General features: G+C 34.4%; 1 protein-coding gene across 3 annotated transcripts in view; it reads right to left on the bottom strand.

The window, feature by feature from the left end:
* LOC150096082 (uncharacterized) overlaps positions 1–24,847 on the bottom strand; it is a 329,695-nt gene that overhangs the window by 190,204 nt on the left and 114,644 nt on the right. For all 3 annotated transcript variants that reach the window (XM_090408971.1, XM_090408972.1, XM_090408973.1), the window contains exon 4: positions 6,137–6,201. In XM_090408971.1, coding sequence (XP_090265097.1) covers positions 6,137–6,201 — 65 coding nt within the window. The remainder of the gene's footprint in view (positions 1–6,136; positions 6,202–24,847) is intronic.

Below are 24,847 nucleotides of genomic sequence, written 5' to 3'. Positions count from 1 at the left end.
TTTATATGACAAAATAAAAGAAAATGACAAAAATGAAGGAGGTACAACCAGTGAAACTTTTATAGCAAGTCGCGGGTGGTTCTACAATTTCAAAAAGCATATGGGACTCCATAACATAAGAATCCAAGGTGAAAGAGCAAGTGCTGACACTAAAACTGCAGAATTATTTCCCAATGAATTGAATGAGCTTATTGAGAAGGAAGGCTACACAGATGAACAAATTTTTAATGCTGACAAGACTGGCTTGTTCTGGAAAAGAATGTCATCACGTACATTTCTAGCAGAGAAGGAAAAAAACACAAGTTGGGTATAAAGTGTCAAAAGACTGATTGACACTTTTACTAGGAGGTAATGCATCAGGTGATTTAAAATTGAACCACTGTTAGTGTACAGAGTGGAAACCCAAGAGCTCTTAAGTGCTTTACAAAGAATAATTTACCTGTTCAGTGGCGTTCGAATAAAAAAGCGTGGGTGACTCGTTCAATTTTCGAAGACTGGTTTAAAACTTGTTTTTGCCCTGAAGTTAAAAGCTATTGTAAAAAGAATGATATTCCTTTCAAAATTTTGCTTTTATTAGACAATGCACCAGGCCATCCAACTCTATTGACTGACTTAGATGAAAATGTAAACATTCATTTTTTTCCTCCAAACACAACATCAATTCTGCAGCCGATGGATCAAGGCATTATCTCCACTTTCAAGGCATACTATTTAAGACGAACTTTTGCTCAAGCTATTAGAGCTGTAGGAGAAGAAGATTCTTGGACTTTGAGTGAATTTTGGAAGAAATTTAACATAAGTGAGACAAATTCTCAATAATGCCATCAAATGCTACAGAGATCTGGTACTTGAAGAGACAAAGAAGACAAGGATGGTTCAACGAACAGTAAACGACTACTTTAGTAAAAAGTAAATTACTGTATGCTAAAATTGAAGCAATATTTGTTTTGTTTTCTACAACATTTATATTAGTTTAAAAGGATTTTATTTGTTATTTAGTTAATAAAAATAACAATTTTTTTATTTTTTAAAGATTTTTATTATCCTAAATATTTGTAATAAACAAATTAAATTGAAAACCTTTATAAATAGACATCGAACAATGCGGTTTTGCATAGCACGGACGCTTCTTGAGAACCAATTAACTGCGCTATACAAGGTATTCCTGTAATCTCTTATATTCTATAGTCACATCTGTTTGTTCTACTTCCTCCTTTTGATCAGATCCCACATTGATTCTGAGATCCACAGATCTCTTAGTCTTCTAATTATGATTAGATGTTTCTTGGATATATCCTGTATTATAACCTTGATCCTTCCTAGAATGTTTTCATGCAAGAACTATAGATCAGTCTCCAAAAGGGGCATCAACCCTTTTTGAAGTTTCGTCTGAATTCTTGGATGTCAGTGTAATCACTGACATCCGGTCTTGGTGGGATGAGACTAACTCGGAAGAGTCTCAGTTTTCTTTAACTATTGTTAGCTCATGGTCTGTGCTACAGTCTGCATCAGGACAAACGTATATATAGAAGATGGAGGTGTCGAGGTACAATCAATCTTGTGTTAACTTATGAATGTTTGAGGACCAAATATAGGTAATGGATGCTTCTGGGAAAAGATTCTAACAGAAAAGTAATAACTAATCTGTTAGAATGGGCAAATTCCTGAGGTCTTTAAGTAAGGGAATTACATTCTCCTACACCAAACCTGTTGCACTCTTTTCTACTTTTGCACTGAAGTTCATAGAATGAAAGAAACATCTCCCTTTGGCAGTTCATTGAAAAGTCTGTAGATTATCATAGAGCTTCTCATTCTCTTTATCAGGCCAATCTCTGCAAGGAGCATAAATCACTGTGATTGACACACTGGTAGGATGTACTTTAAGACTAATCAAATGTACCCTGTCATTTACAGGCATATAACCAAGAAGGAATTTTATCTGACATTTCCTCAGTATCACAGCTACCCCAGTGCTTTGACTCTCCCTCTGAATGAACAACTAACTTAACTATCTCTACCCTTTAGAATTACCTTCTCCACTCCTATCTCTTAATTCCAAGTATGTCAATTTTGTACCTTTCCATTTATAGATGATGTCAATAGTGTCCATCGGACACTATCGACATCATCTTTACCTAGGTACATATGTCTGGAGACTACAGATGTACCTAGGTAAAGTTCACCTGTTAGGTTAATCCCTTGCCTTCTGTATTCCTTTAACAGAAACGCTGACCTACTGGAGATTGTAAAACAGGATCCTATGCCTAAGTAACTGAACACAGCTCCAATTATTCTGCACAGAAGCCAATGCAGCTTAAGATTTATTATAAAGTACAATTATGTTAGGATTTTGGAGTGAATTTACCAGAGGAAGTTGTAGGGTTGCAGCAAGGTCTTTCCACAGAATGGGTGAAATACCCATTGATCGACTCCTGGTAGGTGTATTGCACTTAGGGCTTTCTCCATCTGTCACTTGAGGGACATTCTAGTAGGCGTGTGTCCCCTCAGGTTATTGAGAGCAGCAGGGTTCAAAAATAAATCCTGTCAACTTTCTAATAATGAGATTATGGTTTCTTATGATGTGGTCTCACTTTTCACCAACATACCACTACAAGAGACTCTCTGGTTTTTAGAATCTGTTTCCCAAAGGATATTATTAACCTATTTAAATTCACTATCATTGCATGCTATTTTAATTGGAATAATAAGTTCAAGCAAATAAGGAATGGTGATGGGCAGTCCTTTCCTCACCAACCTTAGCAGATTTCATGAAACATCAAGAAAAAGAACTCTGATACTATATTCCCTCAGCCTCACACATGGTTACATTTTGTTGATGATATATTCGATCTGGTCCTACATTACTGAACACGAGTCCAATAACCAACTACTCTTTTTGGATACCATAATTATTCGTAATCATATAGGTCATGTTGAATTTTCAGTTTATTGGAAACAAACCTTTACTGATAGATACATTCACTCATCCTCCCACCATCATTCATCACAAAAAATGGGTATTATCAAGAGTCTTATACATAGAGCTGAAATGATCTGCTCTCTTGATCCCCTTTTGTTAGATGAACTGGATAAAATCAAAAACAATCTGATTTGTAATTGGTACAACAAAACTACATTGAAAAAATTATTGATAATTATCATCCTTCCACCAGATTACAATCTGATGTGAAAAGAATTTCAATACCCTGCCTTAAAGGAACTCAGAACAAACAGCAAGGATTCTTTGAAAATTCGATCCATACACTTCCTTCAAACCAGTTCAGAAACTGTCTTCCTTTCTACCATCCACAAAGGATGCATTTCCACCTCTTTTCTTACCAGGTGTCTATCAAATACCCCAATCATCATCTTTGTTATTTTGGACAGACTGGCTGTTCTGCATTCATTTATTATTAGAATTAAAGAAAATAAAGACTATATTACATATTTTACATATTTGGAATCCAAAAAGTCTGGCCTTGCTTTGCATGCACAGAGTTTTTTTGGAATAAGACTAAACTTCATTCCAGCAAGTTCAAATTTGATAATCTTTTTGTAGAAGTATGTGAAACTAAGAAATCATCTGAACCAATCAGACTGCATGCCAGTATCCAAGTTTTAGGAAGTGATCGCTATTAACTGTTCATAATTTTCTTTATCTATGCAACATTTTACAATTATTCCTTTGAACTCTAATAGTGTAATATCATGCATTTCAGTTGCAAGCGAGATAAGTTAATATGTGCATGAATTACAACTCATTATTGTGAATGTAGTTAATGGTCTGTTTCCCTAAATAAGTCCACGTAACATTAGTTGAAATATATTGGAGTTTTAAATAAAATTCTATATAATTTTTTGCTACATGTGTAAGCTGCAAAGTTACTTTATAATTTTTACAACTGAATATGCTTCATATGCAAGAATACTTTATTGATAACATAATGAAAATTATTTTGGACCTGCATGGCCAATATCCTTTCATATTCTTTTCCTTAGCTTTCTGTACAATACTCCCAAGTTTTTTTAGTCTGTACTTTATTTATTTCATAACTTCTTTCATCCTTATTTTCAATGTTCCTTCCAAATCATCACTGCCTTCTCATGGATCTCTTGCTTCATAAGGTTGCACATCGATTTCATTCCCATCCTATTTGTTTTTTGAAGGGATACATTCAAATACTGCATTATTCAAGCATTTTTTCAAAACTTCCCATTCAATAACCAATATCATGGGATCGAACATAGTGTTCTCTGGAGTTAATCCATACTCAGGTGAGTATGGCATGATCATTGTCACCAACTGATGACAATACACACATTACTAAGACCTCTTCTGATGCCATGATCAGATCTAACACTCTCTGGCCTCCAGTTTTTTCTTTCGCATGGTTGTTTGAGAAAGCTGCCTTGCAACAGCCTAATAAATTTTCTTCCATTCTTATGATCTTTCTCTGCTGCCCAATCATGGATAGTTTAAGTTACCCAATTGATTCCTTGTTTGGTACCCATAAGGATAGAGCCTCCGCAGCTCAGTCGATATAGACAAAGTCCCTTGGTCAAAAAGACCGGGGTTCGATTCCCATCCATTACGCGTGAGGAACCTTTTCACCTGGAAACTCGGGTTTTTCATCCCTCAGAACAAGCAAACTGGCTCCGTGAACATACACACAGATCTACAGTCATAAAATACATACTTAATCCCTCATTAGGAGGGATCAAGTATGTATTTTATGACTCAACCCATCCTAAGGGATGGGGAGGAAAGGGGGGAATCCCTTAAGAAATAAATAAATAGTCCATAAGGATAATTTGATGATTCATTTCCTCCTCCATAGCAGCTGATATGCAAGGTCTGTAACAACTGCACACATACATTTCATCCTGTTAGCCTCCACTTCACACCAGGATAGCTTCAAACTCACTGCCACATGGAAAATTATTACTATTATTGCTTACATGAGTTTCTATCCTAAATGGATTCAAATCATCTGTTATCATTAGTATTCCTATTTCCTCTCTTCACTGTCCTTCCTAAAAATACTACACTAATAATTCACTAATGCAAACAATCTTTGCTCCCTTGGTAAATGCATTTACCAAGAGAGCAAACTCAACTCCTTTGTTCCTAATGCTCCTGACGTGTGTGTATAAAGAAAGTTACCCCTTTGCTATTTCATATGCTTACATCTGAAGGTCTGCTTGGTTCAGTTGGACAACTTTCTCTTTTCAATCCCCCATAAACACTCAAAAAGTTTGAACCCAAAGATAACAAATCCACCTCTTCACCAGATTCATAACTATGCATGACTGACATTCATATCATTATAATATTTATGCTGTCATAATGATATTGTACACATTCTCATCATCTGTTCCTCCCATGATGATCTAGTATTCCCGAATCTCTGCATTAGGTCTTACCACAATAAATTTCTGCAGGCTCCTGATGTTAAATCCAGTGCAAGCCAACCCTCCTATATAAGTCCTTTCCATTAAACTCACTCTACACATCCAAAAATTCACAATTTTTTTTCTACATTTTCTGTATTGAATCATTTGCTATCATAACCCTCCTTCTAAACTAAGAACTATCATATTTTAGTAACAAACCAACAATTTTCACTCTCTCTCTCTTCTTTTTTCCTTGCAATTCTGTCATATCCCCTCTCTCACTCACTGTTTCTACACAGTGAGCATAGCCATCTTTTTTCTATTTCTCAAAGACATAACATCCTTAATTTTCACTGCTGATCATCAAGATAATTTTCTGAAATGAGGATTATTAGCATATAAATTTAAGAAAGTAAGGTTCAGATTTTAAAATAGCAACTGAAAAAACTAAGACTGGGACACCTGCAGTCAACACTCTAGTTATATGGGTAAGTACATTCAAAATTTACAATTTTGAATGAAGAGATTAAAAAAGGCTAGTTCATTATGCCTAAGTTAGAATGTGAAGGACAAGCAACTGTTGCTTGTGTGTTAATAGGTGTGAAGAGGGTAGAGAATTATTCTGTGAATGTATACATACATACACGGAATAAAACAAACTTCAATATAAGCATCTGCTTTAATATCAAATGCCTCACTTTTTAGTTATTTCAAATTTACTTTAGTATATTAATATACTCACAGCTTTCAGTACTATCACTACTTCTAGATTCCAATACTTCAACATACTGTTCTTGAAGTGACCAACTAAAAAAAGAAGAAAGAAACAGAAAAGCATTCCTAATTATTGAAATGAGAACAGATACAACAGTGTGCACAAAAACAACATATTCAATTAGCATGATATCAATCAGCTCCACTTTATGTTTCAAAAATAAAAAAAAGTTGTTGAAATTTCATTAAATTTATTTTTAAACTATTTCAAAATAACCACTTGATTATCACCGTAGTCATTATTTCTTCCTTTTTTAAAAAAAAAACTTTTATGGTCATCCACTATGTGGCTATTTGTCAGCTATATTTGAAATCAAGTGTGGTGCCAAGAATAAAATGAAACACCAATTAAATTAACTGCCATCAAGTTTGCCACATTTTGAAGTGTAAGGCATTTCTTAATATTTCTTCATACATATTCTCATTTAGCCTCTGCAGAACTAACAGCATTTCTTTTCTTTACAATAGTTGGACTCTCATGATTATGGACATTTTAAAAACATCATCCAAATAGTTGCAGAAATAACTGATATTGATTTCACAATTAAAGGTTTCACTGAATTCATACAATTTCTCAAAGCAAAATTAAAGTAAAAACTTTAATTCTACTTTGACTTCACCTTCCTAGTTGGCCGAGTGGCTAGTGTATCTGCTCCCTAACCAAGAGGCTGCAGGTCCAAATCCTGCTGTGGATATGAATTTTTTTATTGTCTTTAGATGGGAGATGAATTTCATTGCCCAGTGGGAGATCACTGCTCACTTATTGGAAATATGAAATGGCTTGAAAAAGGTCCATGTTTGATCTCTAGAATGGGATCTCCAGACAATGCAAAAAATACAAAAATCCTTAGCCCCACCCAGGGTAGTTGCTATAAGTTTATAAAAGCCTCTCGTGGGCAAGTGCCACATTAAAAATCATTACTTCACTCTCCTCTGAATATGCAGTGGCAGTCCACAGTAAAACTGAAATGAAGTATACTGAAATGGCTGTAAATGAAGTTTCCAGTCTAATTTTCTGTATATATATATATATATATATATATATATATTGAAGTGTGAAATGCTGCAGAAAGGCAAAAATTTTAAGAACTAGCTCCACTTTCTTATGTTTCCAAAAGTTGTTGAAATTTCATTAAATTTATTTTTAAACTATTTCCAAGCTAAACAGGGACTGTGAAAAATTCAATGTGAAAAATTTGCTTTATTAACAAATAATCATCATGCATTCTATTCCACCAGAACTATGGGTCGAATTTCTTTGTATCCTTCTCTTCTATATTCTGATAGTATCCCTGCAATACTGTCAAAAAAAAAAAAAAAAAAAAAAGAGGCAAAACTGACTTCTTGCATGAAATTTCTGCAAAAATAACTAAATACTTTACAGTTAACATCTCTCTATATCTTTCAGCAGTGACAGATTACCTCTACCAATGTGGACGCCAAAAAATCTTTTGCTCCCAATGGCACTCTCCAATTTTTTTCAAATCTCATGCTTCCTGTCTTACAGTGCTTATTCCATAGGCATATACTCTGAAGAACAGAAGTAACTAATATTCTACACAAGAAAAATGTGACCAATTTGTACTAACTCTTGATCTACTATTCTCACCTTAATAATCTTCCAAATAATGGAAGAACCCATTAAGGAGAATCAATCCATGAAATGTCTTATCTCACAGCAATTGCACACCTAGATATTCTACAACAGCAACTCTTCTAGCACGTCCCTTGCCTCTGGGCAAACATCATAGAAATATTTGTAGAAACGAGATTGCTGCACTTAGTGTATATATTTCTAAGGAATTTTCTGATGGAGACTGCCTTAATTTTCTCTTAATGTAACCCCTAGGCAGAAAAATATTGTAAACCTACAATACATTAGTAATTGTGGCTGAGCTGAGGTTCCCTCCCCCCGAATAATCCAGACACCCTGTTCTAGAGACCAGACATGAAACTTTTTCAAGCCACTTCAGGTCTACAATAAGCATGGCAGTTTTACACCAATTGATGCAATTCATCTCCCACCTAAAGACAATCAAAAATATCCATGCCCAAAGTTGGATTCAAACCCAAAGCTGATGGTTGGGGGTTGATATGCTAACCAGGCTGGCAATGTTTACTTCATTTGATGGTAATTTTATTATTGATTTTTTCAAAAATATCTTCCAACTTCAGGTTTCTATCCTTTCTCCCACCTTCTTTCTTCTATAAGGATCGGCAAAAACTATGGTCCATGGCCTATTATTATATGGTATGCATGCTAAAGATGATTTTTAAGTAAATGTTGTGACAGAATTATGAAATTGTTGTTTCAGTGTCAATGTCCATAGTGTTAACTGTGATGCGCCCGTGCCTATTTGCTTGCATATATTGCACTCTCATTGCCGTACAGTGTCAATGATGCTGCTTGCACTCAATGTCACTGAGTGCGAGCAGCATTTGACTCAATTAAATCAATTACAAATGCTCATCAGATCAGTCTTATCTGATGAGCATTTGCAATTGATTTGATGACTGAGAATACCAAATTTAGGCATCCCAGTTAGACATAATTACTGTCAAGTCAATTACTTGACCTTCCATTGTCAAGTAACTTTTTTTAATAAATCTAATTTTAGTAAGTGGCAGGACAGTTAATATTTCTACAGTTTGTTTATATCTGTTAATACCTGTATGTTCTAAAGACTTGTGCTTTGCATAAGTGCTTGGTACAAAAATAACTGAAAAACCCTAATTAATCTTATTTTATCCAAGACTCGATTAAAACTCAAATCTTTTCAACCAAATGATACTAGTAAACATGCTTTGACTGATTCATAACTATTTTTTCAGTATTAAGCAAGAAAGGAGTGCTTTATATAAAGCAAGATTACTAATGTGTGACTGTGAGAGATGTCTGCAGTAATCATTCTTTATGGTGGTGTTGGCATGATAATGGCTGGCAATTGAGCAGTTCATACCAGTAGCAGAGTGCAATATTATTTGAAAGGAATAATTTTGAGGACAAGCTTTGTATAATCTTAAACGATGAAACCAAATACTTGGTTGAACACAATGTTATTTAGTGGAAATAATCAAGTACAATTCCATGAATTATCATTTATATTCTCCATTTCTTCTATACTAAAGAAATATAACTAAATGACCAGTCAGAGGCCAATTTTTTTTTAAAACAATGTTATAATGTCTTCTAAATAAATTAAAGATGCCAAGAAATTATATTCTTGGTTTCATCCTTTATCCAAGTGTAAGCAAAGTTTGCGCATGGAGCTCCTCACGACTGGGCTATTATAGTATATAGAGGCTAATGAATTCACATCAACTGCTTTGGTACTCATAACGCAATGCACATATCCTTACAGATATGTATAATGCTAGGTATTATGGGAAGGGCCACTACCCAGACTGGTTTTAACCTTTATTGAGGTCTCATCAGTGGGAGCCAAATGAGAGGTGATACCAAGGTTAAAGTAATGCAGAAGTCATATTTCCATATACAAGTAGCCAAAAGGTGTCATACCTTATTACTTAAATACTCCGATTAGAAAGTAGCCCAGTTGTGAAGTGACTTCACGTGCAAACTCTGTTTGCTTACAATTGGATAAAGGATGAAACCAAGAATATAATTTCTTGGCAGATTTAATTTATAATAAAAACAAGTGAAAAAAACTTTCAGCATCTATCTCTAATCCAGATTATTTTAGTAATAAGGTGTGACACCTTTCAGCTACTTGTATATGGAAATACGACTTCTGCATTATTTCAACCTTGGTATCATTTCTGGGTCTGGCTCCCACTGATGAGACTTCAATAAAGGTCGAAACAGGTCTGGATAGTGGCCCTTCCCATAGTGCATAGTATTATACATGCCTGTAAAGATGTGTTTCATTATGGGATACTAAGGCAATTGACGTGAAGTCATTAGCCTCTACTGTATGCCCACAGATGCAAGACCCTTCAACACTTCTGCGCACGTCAGAAGAAGGAGAATCCATTCCGATAATAGGGTAATCAATCCATTGTGTGGGATGAATTGTTTATTATTACATGTCGGAAAATTAAGTTTTCTTTTATGAGCATTGAAGTTTTTAAAGTGGCAACTATTTTGCTTATGCAACAGTTGGAAAATTTTACGTTTATGCACATGATATCACGTGTTGGCAACGAATTCGTACATCACCTTATTCTTGTGACTCTTCTTGGCACCAAGCCAACTGAGAGTCTCAGATCTGTGGTTGGACAGTATATACAAGTAGCCCAGTCATGAAGTGACGTCACATGCAAACTTTGTTTGCTTACACTTGGATAAAGGAAGAAGCCAAGAATATAATTTCTTGACATCTTTAATTTATAAGTATAACCAAGTGAAAAAAAAACTTTCAGCATCTATAATGTCTTCTGAAAATGGAAGAATAAACTGACTAGCTTAGAGAATGACAACATGAATAATAGAAATGACAGCAAAAAATAATCTCTTTTTGCCATGAAGATTAGGGTGGCAGAGACCCCCCTTGTGTGTCCATGCATGAATCAATAAAATAAAAACATGAATGTTGTTGGTAATATGTAGTAGTCATGTCCATACACTGTCTCAGTTCTGGAGACACAACATGGTTTTTGTTGATCTTCTCTGACAGTGCAGGCAATAAGTTGCTAAGCAGGCTTAATGAGGATATGGAAAATATTTAGGCTGATGATTCTTCACAGAGGTAATACTGAGAGATTTCTAGTGGCAGAAGATCAGAGTGACAGTGACTAAGTCTCAGTGAGCTTAGATAATCAATGCTAATTTTACATAGACTCTGAAAATACAGATTGAAAGTAATATTCTGAGAGCAAGCTTAAAGGATTTAAAAGACAGGCATTAGAAAGATTATTTTTAGATAAGCTTAATTAGCTGTTTGATGATAAGAACACGCAGCAAGATGTAGGTGATACTCACAGTATCGCCTACATCTTGCTGTGTGACAGCAAGATGTACAGAGATTCTGTACATCAAACTTAATGAAGTCAGAAATTTTGTGTAACATTCCTTCACATCTCAAAAATAACATTTAACCTTCCTAGTGGAGTTTACATATCCACTAAAATATGGATATTAAGAATATGACAATATTGAAGAAACATGGAAAAATGGTGCTATCCATCAATTATCTCTATTAACAAATGTGATGATCCTTCGCACTAAAATGCTTAACCAGATTTCAGTATCTTCCTACAGTAAAATCTTGCATATTTGAATAGCAATACATTTACTACTAGTTTTGATATGTGGAATTTTTGAAGTACTTATACTTTTACTATTTTACATTAAAATGTACATGCTCCCAAAGTGAAATCTGTTTTTAATTCTCTTGTGAAATGTCATCTGAAATACTGTAATCTAAATAGGCAGTTAAATCCTCCCTCCAAACCCTAAATGCTGATTAACACAGTAGCACTTTGTTTCTTTTGAAAATAATTTATAATTCTTTGATAAAAGTTACGATTATTATAAATATTATTATAAATTAATTATGATCATAGGGGTGATTAGGCAGAATTAGTTTTGACAAAAATACTGTATCAGCCCAAAAAAGAAATACTATTTCTGTTTAGGATGTCTACTATCGACTATTTCTTCAATTCGCATGAAAACACAAGGAAATAAGTAAATAATATTTATTTAAAAGCCATATATTTAAGCCTGAATATTACAGGCCATCATCAGTGATGTTAGCTAATTATAGAATGCAAACAATGGATTGTGCCGTGTGATGTCATACATAAAACAACACAAAGGTATAACTGAGGAAACATATTATTAATTATTAACTGTATTGCAGGCTACTGATGATGGCTTGTACAATGGGGAGCTGGAAAATTCTGATAAACACCTAGGACAAAAATGATATTAAAACAACTGATATAAACAAGAAAGAACATACAAGGCGATAAAAAATATAAGAACATAAGTTACCTTCATAACTCTGCTACTAGTATGTTCTTTCTTCTGGTTATATCAGTTGCTTTAATATCATTTTTGTTCTAGGTGTTTATCAGAACTTTCCAGACCCCCCCCCCCCAGCCTTGTAATATTCAGGCTGAAATATATGACTTTTAAATAAATATTATTTACTCATTTCCTTGTATTTTCTTGTGAAGTGAAGAAATCTTACAGCACAAATATCTCTCAAAGATGGATAGAACAAAACAAATTTCTGATGTATGCTGCAATACTGCTTGATGCTCTTTAGTGTGGCTTCTGGGTCATGTTCTTTCTCCAAAGTGGTGAGTAATCTCAGCTTTCGGCCTGTTATTGGGAGAGAGAGAGGATTATTAGATAGCATTTTTAAGGCATTGCTTATATCAAAAATGGCAACCAGCTGAAGTAGAAGTAATAACATTAAAAAAAAAAAAAAAGTAACACTCAAAACTAACCTTTCCTTTTTTTTATGGCCTATAAAATGATTTTATATAGTGAAAGTACATTTGAAAAACTTAGAATAATTTCTCCGAAAACGACGATGGAAAAGAAGGCAGTGGAACAAACATATCACAAAGGAATAGTCTGGTTTTTTTTTAAAAGCACTTGTTTCAGTAGACAAAAGTGTTATTTTCATTTCCCAAAATGGTAAAATGAAGTAATAGATTTCAAATACTCCTGTCAATGATTTTCCTGTGAAAACTTCCAAACTAGTAGAAAATGAGACAAAGCAGTTATTTACAAATCCATTTATGTAACAGAGAAGAGAGAGGAAGCAACTGGAATTCTTCAAAATGAGTATAAATTCTGAATCAATATAGATAAAACATGTTTCAGACATTTTCAACCACATGTATTTGCAGTGGTTAAGCATTCAATATTATTAGCGAAATGAGCATCCTACAAAACTAATAAATCTCATCAGCTCTAATTTTAAGTTAAAGGTGAAAGAGACTGAAGATTATTGATGTAATTCTCAACGTTTTTTTTTAAAAACATTTAACATCCTTTGTTGTTCATAAAATTGGAACAGCTCTTACTAAAACTGTAAGCATAATGATAATCCATATAATGGAATTTTTCAAAATAAAATAAAATAATAATAAATAAATAAATATAATAAAAATTAAAATCACATTTATTTCAATAAATGCTTTTGAGAACATGGTATATACAAATATTAACAATGATTCTACAAAAAACAACACAATTACATGATAACCACAGTAATAAACTTTAATAAAAGTACAGGTGTTTCATATATCATACAGTAATCAGCGTGTGGAAACAACAAGTAAATCAAAGAAGAGAAACACAAGGTGAGTACAACAATCAGTTTCCCAATTAATGTTAAAACTATTTTTGATATTTACATAAGATGAGAATGCCCCAGGCTTTAGGGAGAGAGATAATCAGTCCAATTCAGGCTATGCTGATATAAAAGGACTTCACAACTTTCTTTGAAAAGGCATTCATATTTAAAACTGCTTCTAAGGAGAAGATAAGCTTCATCCCACAGGATACTGTGTTTGGTGTCAATACTATGCTGTGTAAGACCAGACTTTCAAGGTTTCATGTATTCACCATAGTAGTACTGATGTTCATTCATTCTTTTATCCACAGATTTGCCTGTCTGCCCAAAGTATGTCAAATTACATTCTAATCAAAATACTGGATATCACATTGGCAGGGCAGACTGTAGACACCTGGAAAGGAAAAAATGATCCTGACAGTCTGATCCATCACATGAAATAGAATCTTTCTTCAGTGGTTTGCAGACTGTTCTAATTACCTCAATAAAACTGGTTTTGTTGAGGTAACTGAACAATTCTTTGCATCTGGCTTCATGGCCCATAGGCTCTTTCAAACTTTCTACATTTCCTTAACAATATCAACCCTTATTATATCAGTTATAACCCTTATTATATCAATTTGATATCTTATAATCTCCCACAATGGGAGATTATAAGATATCAAAGAAAGAGGGAGAAAGAAAAAAAATAAGAAAAATCATGGTTATTAATTTTTAAATGGTATGAACATTATGGAAGTGAAATCTGGAAAATAAAACAAAAAGACAAAGTTTATGAGAAAAACTGCAGAGTATACTCTATTCGATCACAAAAGAAATTATGAAAGAATTAAACCAGGAATCAGTAATAGAAAAAATAAACAAATGGATGGAACACGTTGAAAGAATGAAAACAGAAAGATTACCAAAACGAGTCTTAAATTACAAATCATTGGGAAAAAGAAAGCCAAGATGTCCTCTAAAGAAATTCAATGACGACTTCTAAGGGTAGTAATGATGATGATGAACATTGTGTTAGGCAAAAGATTATCATTATCATCAATTTTGTGATGTGTACCCTCAAGGGAGTGTTCAGGTTACTATGACAGCATTACATGATTAAGTTTACATTATTATTAATTTCCAATCAACAATTTTCCCCCCAAATTAGTCTATTACTCCAATATTGTCATAACATTTTATGCTTCTAAGGCACTTCTGATAGAATAAATCCACTTAGACTTTGGTCTTCCTCTGGGTCTCTTTCCTACAATCTTGGCATCAAACACCTGTTTTGTTAACCTTTGTCACCATTCTATTCAAATGGCCATATCACCTTAGATTAGCCCTGCTCACATTCTTGAATGCAAACAATGTCAAGTTCCTTTCTAACATCTTCGTTTTTAATAATTCTGCCACACCCCCTAATTTTTCTCCGAACTTTTCTATTTTCCTTTCAATATTATGAACAAAATGACAAGAAGACATCTACTATTAACAAGAAGAGACACTACAAACATCAAAACTTTCTGGCCCTATATTTCAACATGTGGATAATGCTCAGTTTGTGTGTCTTGTGATGGTTTGAAGTATAATGAAGATATCTTCCAGTATCTGTGGGGTTTCTGTAAATAGATAATTTGACACCCACAGATACTGGAAGATATCTTCATTATACTTCAAACCATCACAAGACACACAAACTGAGCATTATCCACATGTTGAAATATAGGGCCAGAAAGTTTATATCAGAAGAGGAGGATACACAGACGACTGAACTCTCACTAATAGCCAACACATTATCACAAAATGGATATCCTCAAAACATCATCAAAAAATATCTATACAGTGACAACCCCCAAACAAGAAGAATCATGCTCCCAACACATTTCTACTGTAGTGATCCATTTCATCAAGTCAATTTCTTATCAAATAGCCAGAATACTAAGAGCTTACAACGTCAGAGTGGTCTTCAAATCAACCACCAGCATCAGACAAGTTTTAGGATTCCCAAAAGATAAGGTGCCTTTCTACAAATATCCAGGAGTATATTACATTTCTTGCTCTTGTGGTCTTGCCTACACTGGACAAGCTTCACGGAGTTTAGAAATCAGACAAAAAGAACATGTTGGTTATGTAAACCACAACAGAAGTATCTCTTCCGGCTTAGCACATCATTTCTGTATGTCTAACCACACGATAGAGTGGCAAAAACAGCTCCATGACATATCTGGATGACGACTACAGACATCGTTTATTCAAGGAAGCCACAATAGTGTTAATAATCGGTGGAAACCTCAACAGAAATCAGGGTGCAATCCTAAACAGTTCATGGAAAAACCTGATCCTCTCTCTCTAAATCAATCTGAACTACAGCTAGCCAGTAATCACATTACACATTTACAACAAACACGCATGTGTGATAATGAATAAGAACAATAAGTCCTCTCTGTCACGTGAACGTGTAACCTTAGCTACTAGTTGGTTTACGTTTTTTATGTTCCTTTCAATTTGCATTTACTAGTTTTTATGTCTTTCCGTAAACCCCTTGAAAAAGCCAGACAGTTTGCTGACGAAACTGGTAGGCGCTAATGTAAATTTGTTTTGTAAATGGTCAGTAATAAATGAGTTTGCATTTTAATTTCTTTGACACATTGTTTCATTCATATGTTGTCTCTATCATTCTCCCAATTCTAAAAACCATTGATATCTTTCACTTCCTATGTTTGAAGCTCAATTTCATTCAAACCAAATTCTCAAACAGCAAAGTAATCTTTCTTGTAACCAAGTTGGAAGAGAGCAGAGATTTTTGCTGTAAGCAATGACCTAAAACAGATCATTCATCTCCCTACCAGAATACCCAACAATCCTCTTCACTCACTCTGGATCTCTTCTTAACTAGTCTCCTTCAAGGAACTCTGTTCAGGTGGCTGCTCTTCTTGGCAATTCAGATCACCATATCATTCAAGTTTCATCGCTGACAGAATGTCTTTCTTTCAATCATTCACAACCTTGTATGCTCTGGCGTTATAACAATACCAAATTGGAGGACTTACGTGACTTTTAATCCTTGTTTCCACGACTACTGTTTTCATTCTTCAGATCCAGATACTTGTTATGATCTTGCTACAGAAACAATCCATATTGGAATGGAAGCATTTATTCTTCACTGTGTTCACAATTTCTGCCATATAACTAAACCATAGTTTCCCTAGAAGTGTGCCTGAGCAGTCCAAGAAAAGAAAACCCCAAAACAATAACTTCTTTCATAGCCTACAAAGTTGCCTGCAACACTTGTAAAACCATCACTAAAATGGAACTAAATGTCAAAAACTTGCCGCATGTGCCACTGACAGTCATACTTTCTGGTCCCACACCAAAACTGTTGAGAGCAGCTTTTGTACATTTCTGCTACCTCCTTTTTTCTCACCCTAACAGTGGTACCATTATTATCTAAACACAAGGTTGATGTCCTGTTCCATTCTTATCTTCCAACTCATCTATGGATGACATGGCAAATTACCTCTTCCTTTGCCCAGAACACTGCATGCTTTCTGTGATCCTCTGTCAGAAAGACATCAGAAGAATCTTGAAAAATCTGGATACTAAACACACAGCTGATCCTGGATGGAATCCCATCTACTGTACTCAAGAGATGTGCTATTGAACTAATAGCTGTTCTTTATCATCTTTACACTATATTATACTCAGCTGGCATCCACCCTACCCGCATGAATGCAAGCCGATATACAGCCAATTAAAAAAAAAAAAGAAAAAGGAAAAAAAAAGAAGTGAGAAATGTCTACCATCAGACTATCGCTCTCACCTCACTTTTATCCAAAGTATGGAGAATGTTATCAACAGTCAACTTTGACCCAGAGAATTGCAGCTAATTAGTGACCATCAGTATAGATTTTGCAATCTAGATCCACAGGAGATCTCTTGCCTTGCATTATCCACTTCTGGACATATGATGTGTAAAGGTTTGGAAAAATCTGTGCCATTGCACTTGACATCTCCCAAGCTTTTGATAGGGTCTGGCATTGATGACTTCTCAATGTCAATACTAAATACTAAATTTACAAGTAAAATTTCAGAATTTTACTTGTAAATTTAGTATTTGTGATCTGTCCTAATAATATAAAAAAAATGTTCAAATGCAATCAGAACTAATTTCACTAATTTACTTTTGAAAATTTGTTTTATATAAATTATTTGGTTTCTGTGTCCAGTGACTGCTTTAGAAACAGGTATTACCAGGCATGTTTTTTTTATAGAACAATAGGTTCCAGTACACATTATTTGCTAGAAGGAAAAAGTTGAAAGTTACAATGATACTGCATCCATATAACACATCATTGTTAATAAAGGTGATAATATGCCACATCGTTGTGTACCATACAAAAAAAAAAAAAGTATTACCATTTATTTTCTGCAAGTGAAAATGTGAATGAGGATGTTAAGACAATGTATTTAGTTAGATACTTGGATGCTAAAATAAAACTTTGCCTTGCTTGCATGTACGTAGTACAGTGCCTGTGGGAGTAAGTTGTATTTCATTATGTAGGATCATTTTCATTCCAGTTATTTCTAAAATTAGTGTGAATGCAGAAATGATGTGAACAGCTGGATGGAGTTCCCCAGGTTTTGAATCTCAATGGGTTGGCAATGACATTATCAAAGGTTACGGTGGGCCCAAGAGATGTTGAAATGCATGTACATGAATGTCTGAAGTATCAGAAATAAAGGAGAGGAGTTTTTGGCATTGGTCAGCTCGACTTAACCAGGCATATATTTTCAATTTTTGATATTTTTCGCATATATATATTGACAGATATTTTACATAGTGAGGTATCTAATTGCAAAAGACAGAAACAAATATAAATTGTACAAGATGATTTGTTGCTCGATCAACCCACATGCATTCTTGCTACACCTAGATGAATCACCTCATCAATATACCATATTTTTTGCCTTATAAGACGTGCTTTTTTGTACCTAAAAGAAGGGTGGAGTTAGGTAACTTTGCCAATTTCAAATCCAGCATATGAACTAAAACAGGAAGTTCGTGATAGTATTATATTGCATTTAAAAACTTTGAAAGAGGCACTTGCAAGAATAATTCCTCCTGACCAAAATTAATGAAGTCTGGATATGTAACCCTTTTCATATTGATTTAGAAAAAATCAGCGACAACAACCCAGTGAAAGACGAGCTAATTGATCTCTGCAATAACAAGAAACTCCGAACTGAATTCCAATCAATGAAGTTGCAAAATTTTTGGTGTACACTTGGAGAAGCATATTCCGTTATCACCAAATGTGCTTACATGACTATAATTCCATTTATAACAACTTATCTATGTGAATCAGGATTCTCAGTTCTGTTTTCAATCAAGTCCAAAACAAGAAACAAACTGGAGTCTGAACATGATATGTGGGTATCTATTTCAAAAACTGTACCAAGAATAAAACTGTTGGTGGATAAGAAACAGAATCAAGGGTCTCACTAGTCGATTTTACTGCAGTTTAATAAAGATTTTACAATTTTATGATAATGTAATTGATTTATTTACCGAATAAAGCTTTTATGAAAACTTAATTTTACTGTTTATTTCTTATATTCTTTGAATCTGTATGGTAAACTTAAGAATTTATTTCTTGTTATAATGAATATGGGGTACCGGATAATTTACTAAAAGCTAAGGGGTATGGGGACCAAAAAGGTTGGGAACCCGTGCTCTAGGGGGGTAAGTAATTTATGTCTATAGGACTATGTTATATCAACCAAATATCAGATTTTCCTTAATTGTTGGTTTCTAATATATCATGAAAGATAGATATTCCTTCCCCCCACTCTACAGATTTGGTTATCAAAGAACCCATCACAATCTACTATATGCAAACAGGAAGTATGAGAGAAATACCTCATTGTCTCAACACAAGGTCAAGGTTGGTCCAAGAAGTTTGTTGGACTTGACATGAATATGTGAATATTGAATTTCTGCCATGCTTGTATGATTTTGTGTCTAGAATTTTACCTAGGGAACTAATTGGCATTTGATATAGGGAATTTAAGAATGAAATTATGCTATTTTGTGTGTCTCTCTTAATGTAAAACTTGCTTAAGTCTGTTGCTCAGATTTTTGATCTCAAGCTGGCAGCTTGTATGATTCTAAGTTTAGCTTTTTTTGATCTAAACCAACATAAAATAAAATATGATTTGAAATATCATAAAATACAAAATTATTTTAATATAACATTTGTCAGCAAAATTAGGGACATTGTTTTTTTTTCTAAAAAAAATTTCATCATAGATTTCAGATTTCATCTAGTTTAAATCTTATCAATTTTAACATGCTTTAATGAAAATTATTATGAGATTGAAGAAATGGAATTTTTTTGTTGTTTATTTGTATGACAAGAAAAATACAATTAAAAAATTGTATTTTTTGCGTGAAGTACAAAAAAAAAATTTTTTTTTTTTTTGTACTTGCATGCATCATTTCCATTGTCCACAACAGTCCACAGCCTGATGGTTACTCCTTGCACTGCATTTTGGCCCTGTGTCAATGGTACAGTTTACATCCATGTTTAGAATGACATTTAAACACATCATTATGCAAGGAAGGATCCAGAGGAAAATGGAAAGATCAAAATTCATATTACCATTCTAGAAAAAAGTGCAATACTTGATTGAGAGCTCAGACTAGAGTAAGTGACATTATAACAGCCATTAAAAGATCTAAATGGCAATGGGCAGGTCATATTACAAGAAGTAACATTCAAAAATGGACAAAGATGATATCAGAATAGTGTCTCAGAGATAGAAAAAAAGCTACAGGAAAACCCGAAGAGACAATGGAGGATGAGATTAAGGGATGACCAGGATCAGTGGCATGGAAAAGCTCAAGGGAGAACTGAATGGAGGACTTTGGGAGAAACCTTCATTCAGCAGTGGAGACAGGGCTGATGAAGAAGAACCATCAAGGCTGTGAGGACACACAATGGTTGATATATTTCATTGACAACAGCTAGTTATACTGTTAATGAAAAAACATTCCCTCATCCCTTCCCAGGTGATATAGTTAAATGCACTGAATATTAATCATATTACATCTTAAAAATCTAGACACATGCTCTTTGCATTCACACAATAAATTCCAGCAACTCATAGCTTGCACTGCTCTCTACATAAAAAAATCTACTTTTCACAGTTGTTCAGCTACACTCTTATACAACTTGTATGGATTGGTTTTCCTTTCTATGTCCAATATAGGCATAATTCTTTATCAATCTATAAATCTGATAAAAACCATTATCAACTTAAAAAGTGTATCACACCACCTAGGCCTAAATGAGGAAGGAGCTGTAAATATTTTTCTGGAGATAGCCAAGAGATAGAGAATGTATGATTTGCAGGCCTAGTTAGTTGACCATTACACTAGAAGAAATTCAGGAGGCTTGAAGTGGCTGGGTTACTTTTTCTCATTACTTCTATCATACAACATGAGTGCTGTTTGAAAAGTTACATCATGAGATTAGACAATTCTTCCTTCTTACAAGATATACATTTGAAGCTTTTATTCTTTTGTATTCTGTGTTCTGGTTGATGGATGGCAATTGGAATGAAAAGCAGCAACTTCAACATCAGCTACTAAATAACCTGTGGCCACTGTTTTTATTATTTTTTTTTTTTTTGCAGGTGTGACAGGAGAGCTAGAAAGGATATGAAAAGTAGTACAAAGGCCAAGGATACAAAAAAAAAAAAAAAAAAAAAAAAAAAAATGTATATCCAATGTTCTACCAGATTCATCTCACTTGAAACAACCATGAAAAGTAAGGTTTAAAAAAATGACTGCATCTAGAGAAAGGTTAACCTTCAAAAAGAACCCTCCAGATCTAATTAAAAAATATGTAGTCTTCATTCCAGATGGAAATAAATCAATGATGTTAATTTCTAACCACATTAAGCCTAACAGAAAGTCAACATCCCTTTCCAACTATTATTCACTGAACTTTTCCAAACTGCAGAGTGAATCTTTCATATTGTTTGAAGGCTGCACTTGTATATGTTCATTCTGATATGTCAGAAAATTTGCAACTTAGAAATCTTCTATAATCAAACATCTTTTTGTCTCATTCTATTAACATCTGATCTCACTCACTCTCCTAATGCCACCAACCATTCTAAATCTTGATTTTCTCCAGATTAACTTTATTAATAGTGAAGTCATCTTATTTGAAGATTTTCACATTAACAACAATTCAAGCTGACTTTTTCCAACTAGAATTATCCAGCTTGTAACAGATACCAAGTCATTTGCTAACAAAAGGCAAATCAGCATTGAGAACACACACAATTTACAGACAAAAAATATTAGTGGTGGTGGACAGTGGATGATGATGGTAGTAACACACTTCTGTGTAGTTGGTGGAGATGGAGAGTAAGGGGGGGGGGGCCTCCCTCGATGAGTTCCTGGATTCCTTGAAGATGTCACATAATAATAATAATAAAAATGATCTTACACAAATTGTTCCATGCCAGTCAGAATAACATAATTCTAACCACTAGATCTCTTTCTAGTTGTTGGAAGTTTTTCCACTTGGTTATAATATAAATTAAAGATACCAAGAAATATACTTGGTTTAATCCTTTATCCAAGTGTAAGAAAATAAGTTTGCACCTGAACTATTTTCAGGACTGGGGCGACTCGTATAAAGAAGCTAATGACTCCACACTTGCTTTAGCATCCCATAATGCAAAATAATTCAACTAAATGAAGAAACTTAAGGTATATGAATAGGAAGTATGAGAGTTGTTGCACAAACTGAATAACAATTCAGCAACATGGATTGATAGAATATCAGTACGGGTGCTAAAAGAATTCAACTGAACAGACTATTCAATTGACCAGGCTATATAATTTGAGTCTCAGAACGGGTAAGATTCTGCAGGAATGGAAAGAATGCATGGTAATCCCATTGCACAACGGTGGTGCAAAGACGATGTATCCAACTATCGACCAAGCAGTATCTCAAGAATGATGGTGAAGATTTTGGAAAATAAGTGCTCAAATTAGAAATGAGTTGAAAGAGAATTTCGACTTTGCAACGGACAGCATATACAGGGTGTTCGGGATAAATTTGACAGTTTCGTAAGGAAAAAGAAAATCTTCTTTGTATCTATTAAATTTAATGAATTGACAAAAAAACATTACAGGCAGAGTTAATTACAATACTATCAACAAGATTTACTCAAAATAACCACCATTAGCATCGATCACAGCTTCAATTCTGCTTCGGAACCTCGCACAAGCTGATGCTACAGTCTCCCTGGGAAGGGCCGCAAAAACTGTTTTAATTTTATCCATTAACTGGGCTTTTGTATTACTGGAAGTGCGATTGGTGTCTTTTTCAACTGCGCCCCATACAAAATAATCCATGGGGTTAAGGTCTGGGGAGTTTGGAGGCCAAACATTTGGACTGGTGAAGTCGTAGAAATTTTCAGACAACCATTTTTGACTTTTCCCAGAGGTGTGGCAAGGGGCCGAATCCTGCTGCCATACATACGGCCTACCATTGGCTACCCTTGTTATCCAGGGCTTGCCTACAGTTAGCAACTCCACGAACAAAGCCCGAATTCCAATGCCAGGGTTCTTCAACACCTGTTCCTGCAGATTTGCGAGGAATTCTGCTGTACGAACGCAATCAGATCGTCTGCTAGGGATCTTTCTTCTTGCTACATCCTCGTAGTCACCATTGCAAGTCTCTAGTTCATGCCTGATTGTTTTTACTGTATTCAGGGAGCATTGGGCAGCAGTCGTAATATCCTTATTTTGATGGCGGGCACGAATCATCATGATACAAGTTATTCTCTTCCATGATTCAGGTGGGTTCCAGCTATCCATCCTTTCTGACATCTTGTATATGAACGAAGAAGGGTCCAAACTTTTAAATGAAGAGAAGTGTGTGTTAATACATGTAACTTACGGAAAAATATAATTAATTATAAATATGTCAAATTTATCCCGAACACCCTGTATATAGAGAAAGTTTATTACCTTGGGTATACTATACGCTAAAGATATCAAGCAATTTTATAAACCTGGTTATAATCCTTTTTTTCTCCAAGTAAGCAAACAAGCGAGTAAGTCAAGTTTGCACCTGAAGTATTTTCAGGTCTGAGGTAACTCGTGTTAAAGATGGAATAAGCTCTGATCACTTTTCTTAGTATTTCCTATAATGCAAAGCACATCTCCTTGCAGACACGTATGATGCTATGAATTGAGGGAAGGGCCACTACCCAGACCGGTTTAGATCTTTAATGAGGTATCGTCAGTGGGAGCCAGACCCTGAGATGCAATGGTTGAAGTAATGCAGAACTTATAAATTTTACCTATACAAGCTGCCACAAGGTGCTTTGACCTTATTAAATAAAAATCTCAGGATGAGAGAAAGATGTAGAAAGTTTTTTTACCTTGGGTATACACCCTCTATCCAAAAAGAAACCGAACTTTTCAAAAATAGAAACTAGTAGCACCACCCTTCATTAGTGTTGTGTTAACTGTTTATGACATTTGTTTCAAAAGATATATTTCGGTGATTATACCACATTTTTTTATTATTCAGTTATATAAAACACTGAAATAATAGTTCCCGACAAGTTTCGTAAATCGTAGAATTTACATCTTCAGGAGGTAAATAGTATAACTTAAAGTTTAAACAAGAGATTTAATAAATACAAATCATAACCGTCTGGCTATTTATAAAACTGAACATATACAAGTTGTATTTATTAATTCTCTTGTTTAAACTTTAAGTTATACTATTTACCCCCCTGAAGATGTAAATCCTACAATTTACGAAACTTGTCGGGAACTATTATTTCAGTGTTTTATATAACTGAATAATACAAATATTTGGTGTAATCACCGAAATATATCTTTTGAACCAATTAGCCACAGAAGTCTAGGCTGCGACATTTGTTTCATTAGAAGCTGAGTTATAGTGAAAATAGTGACAGTGTGTTTTGACGAACGGTTGGAAAATGATTAACAAACAGAGAGCTGCAATTGACTTTTGTGTTAAACTTGGTAAAAGTTTTACCGAAATGCACCAATGCTCAAAAAGCATACGGCGATGAATGCTTATCCTATGCACAAGTTTACGAGTGGTTTAAGTGATTTCAAAGTGGTCGTGAGACTCTTGAGGACAATGAAAAGCCGGGCCGTCCAAAATCTGGACTGAGCGAAATTAACATCCAAAAAGTGTGTGATTTCATCAAAGAAAACCCGAAATCTTCTGTGAGATTGATTGAAGATGAATTGGGAATTCTAAAATCAACTGTGCACAACATTTTGACAGAGAGTTTGGGCCTTCGTAAATTGAATTCACGATTTGTTCCCCACAAGCTGACCAACG

The sequence above is a fragment of the Typopeltis vanoorti genome, chromosome 19 (genome assembly GCF_054136105.1).
Source record: "Typopeltis vanoorti isolate ZY-2024b chromosome 19, IOZ_Tvanoo_1.0, whole genome shotgun sequence".
Lineage (NCBI taxonomy): Eukaryota > Metazoa > Arthropoda > Arachnida > Uropygi > Thelyphonidae > Typopeltis > Typopeltis vanoorti.
The sequence above is the reverse complement of the archived record's forward strand: the minus strand, read 5'-3'. Positions and strand labels throughout refer to the sequence as shown.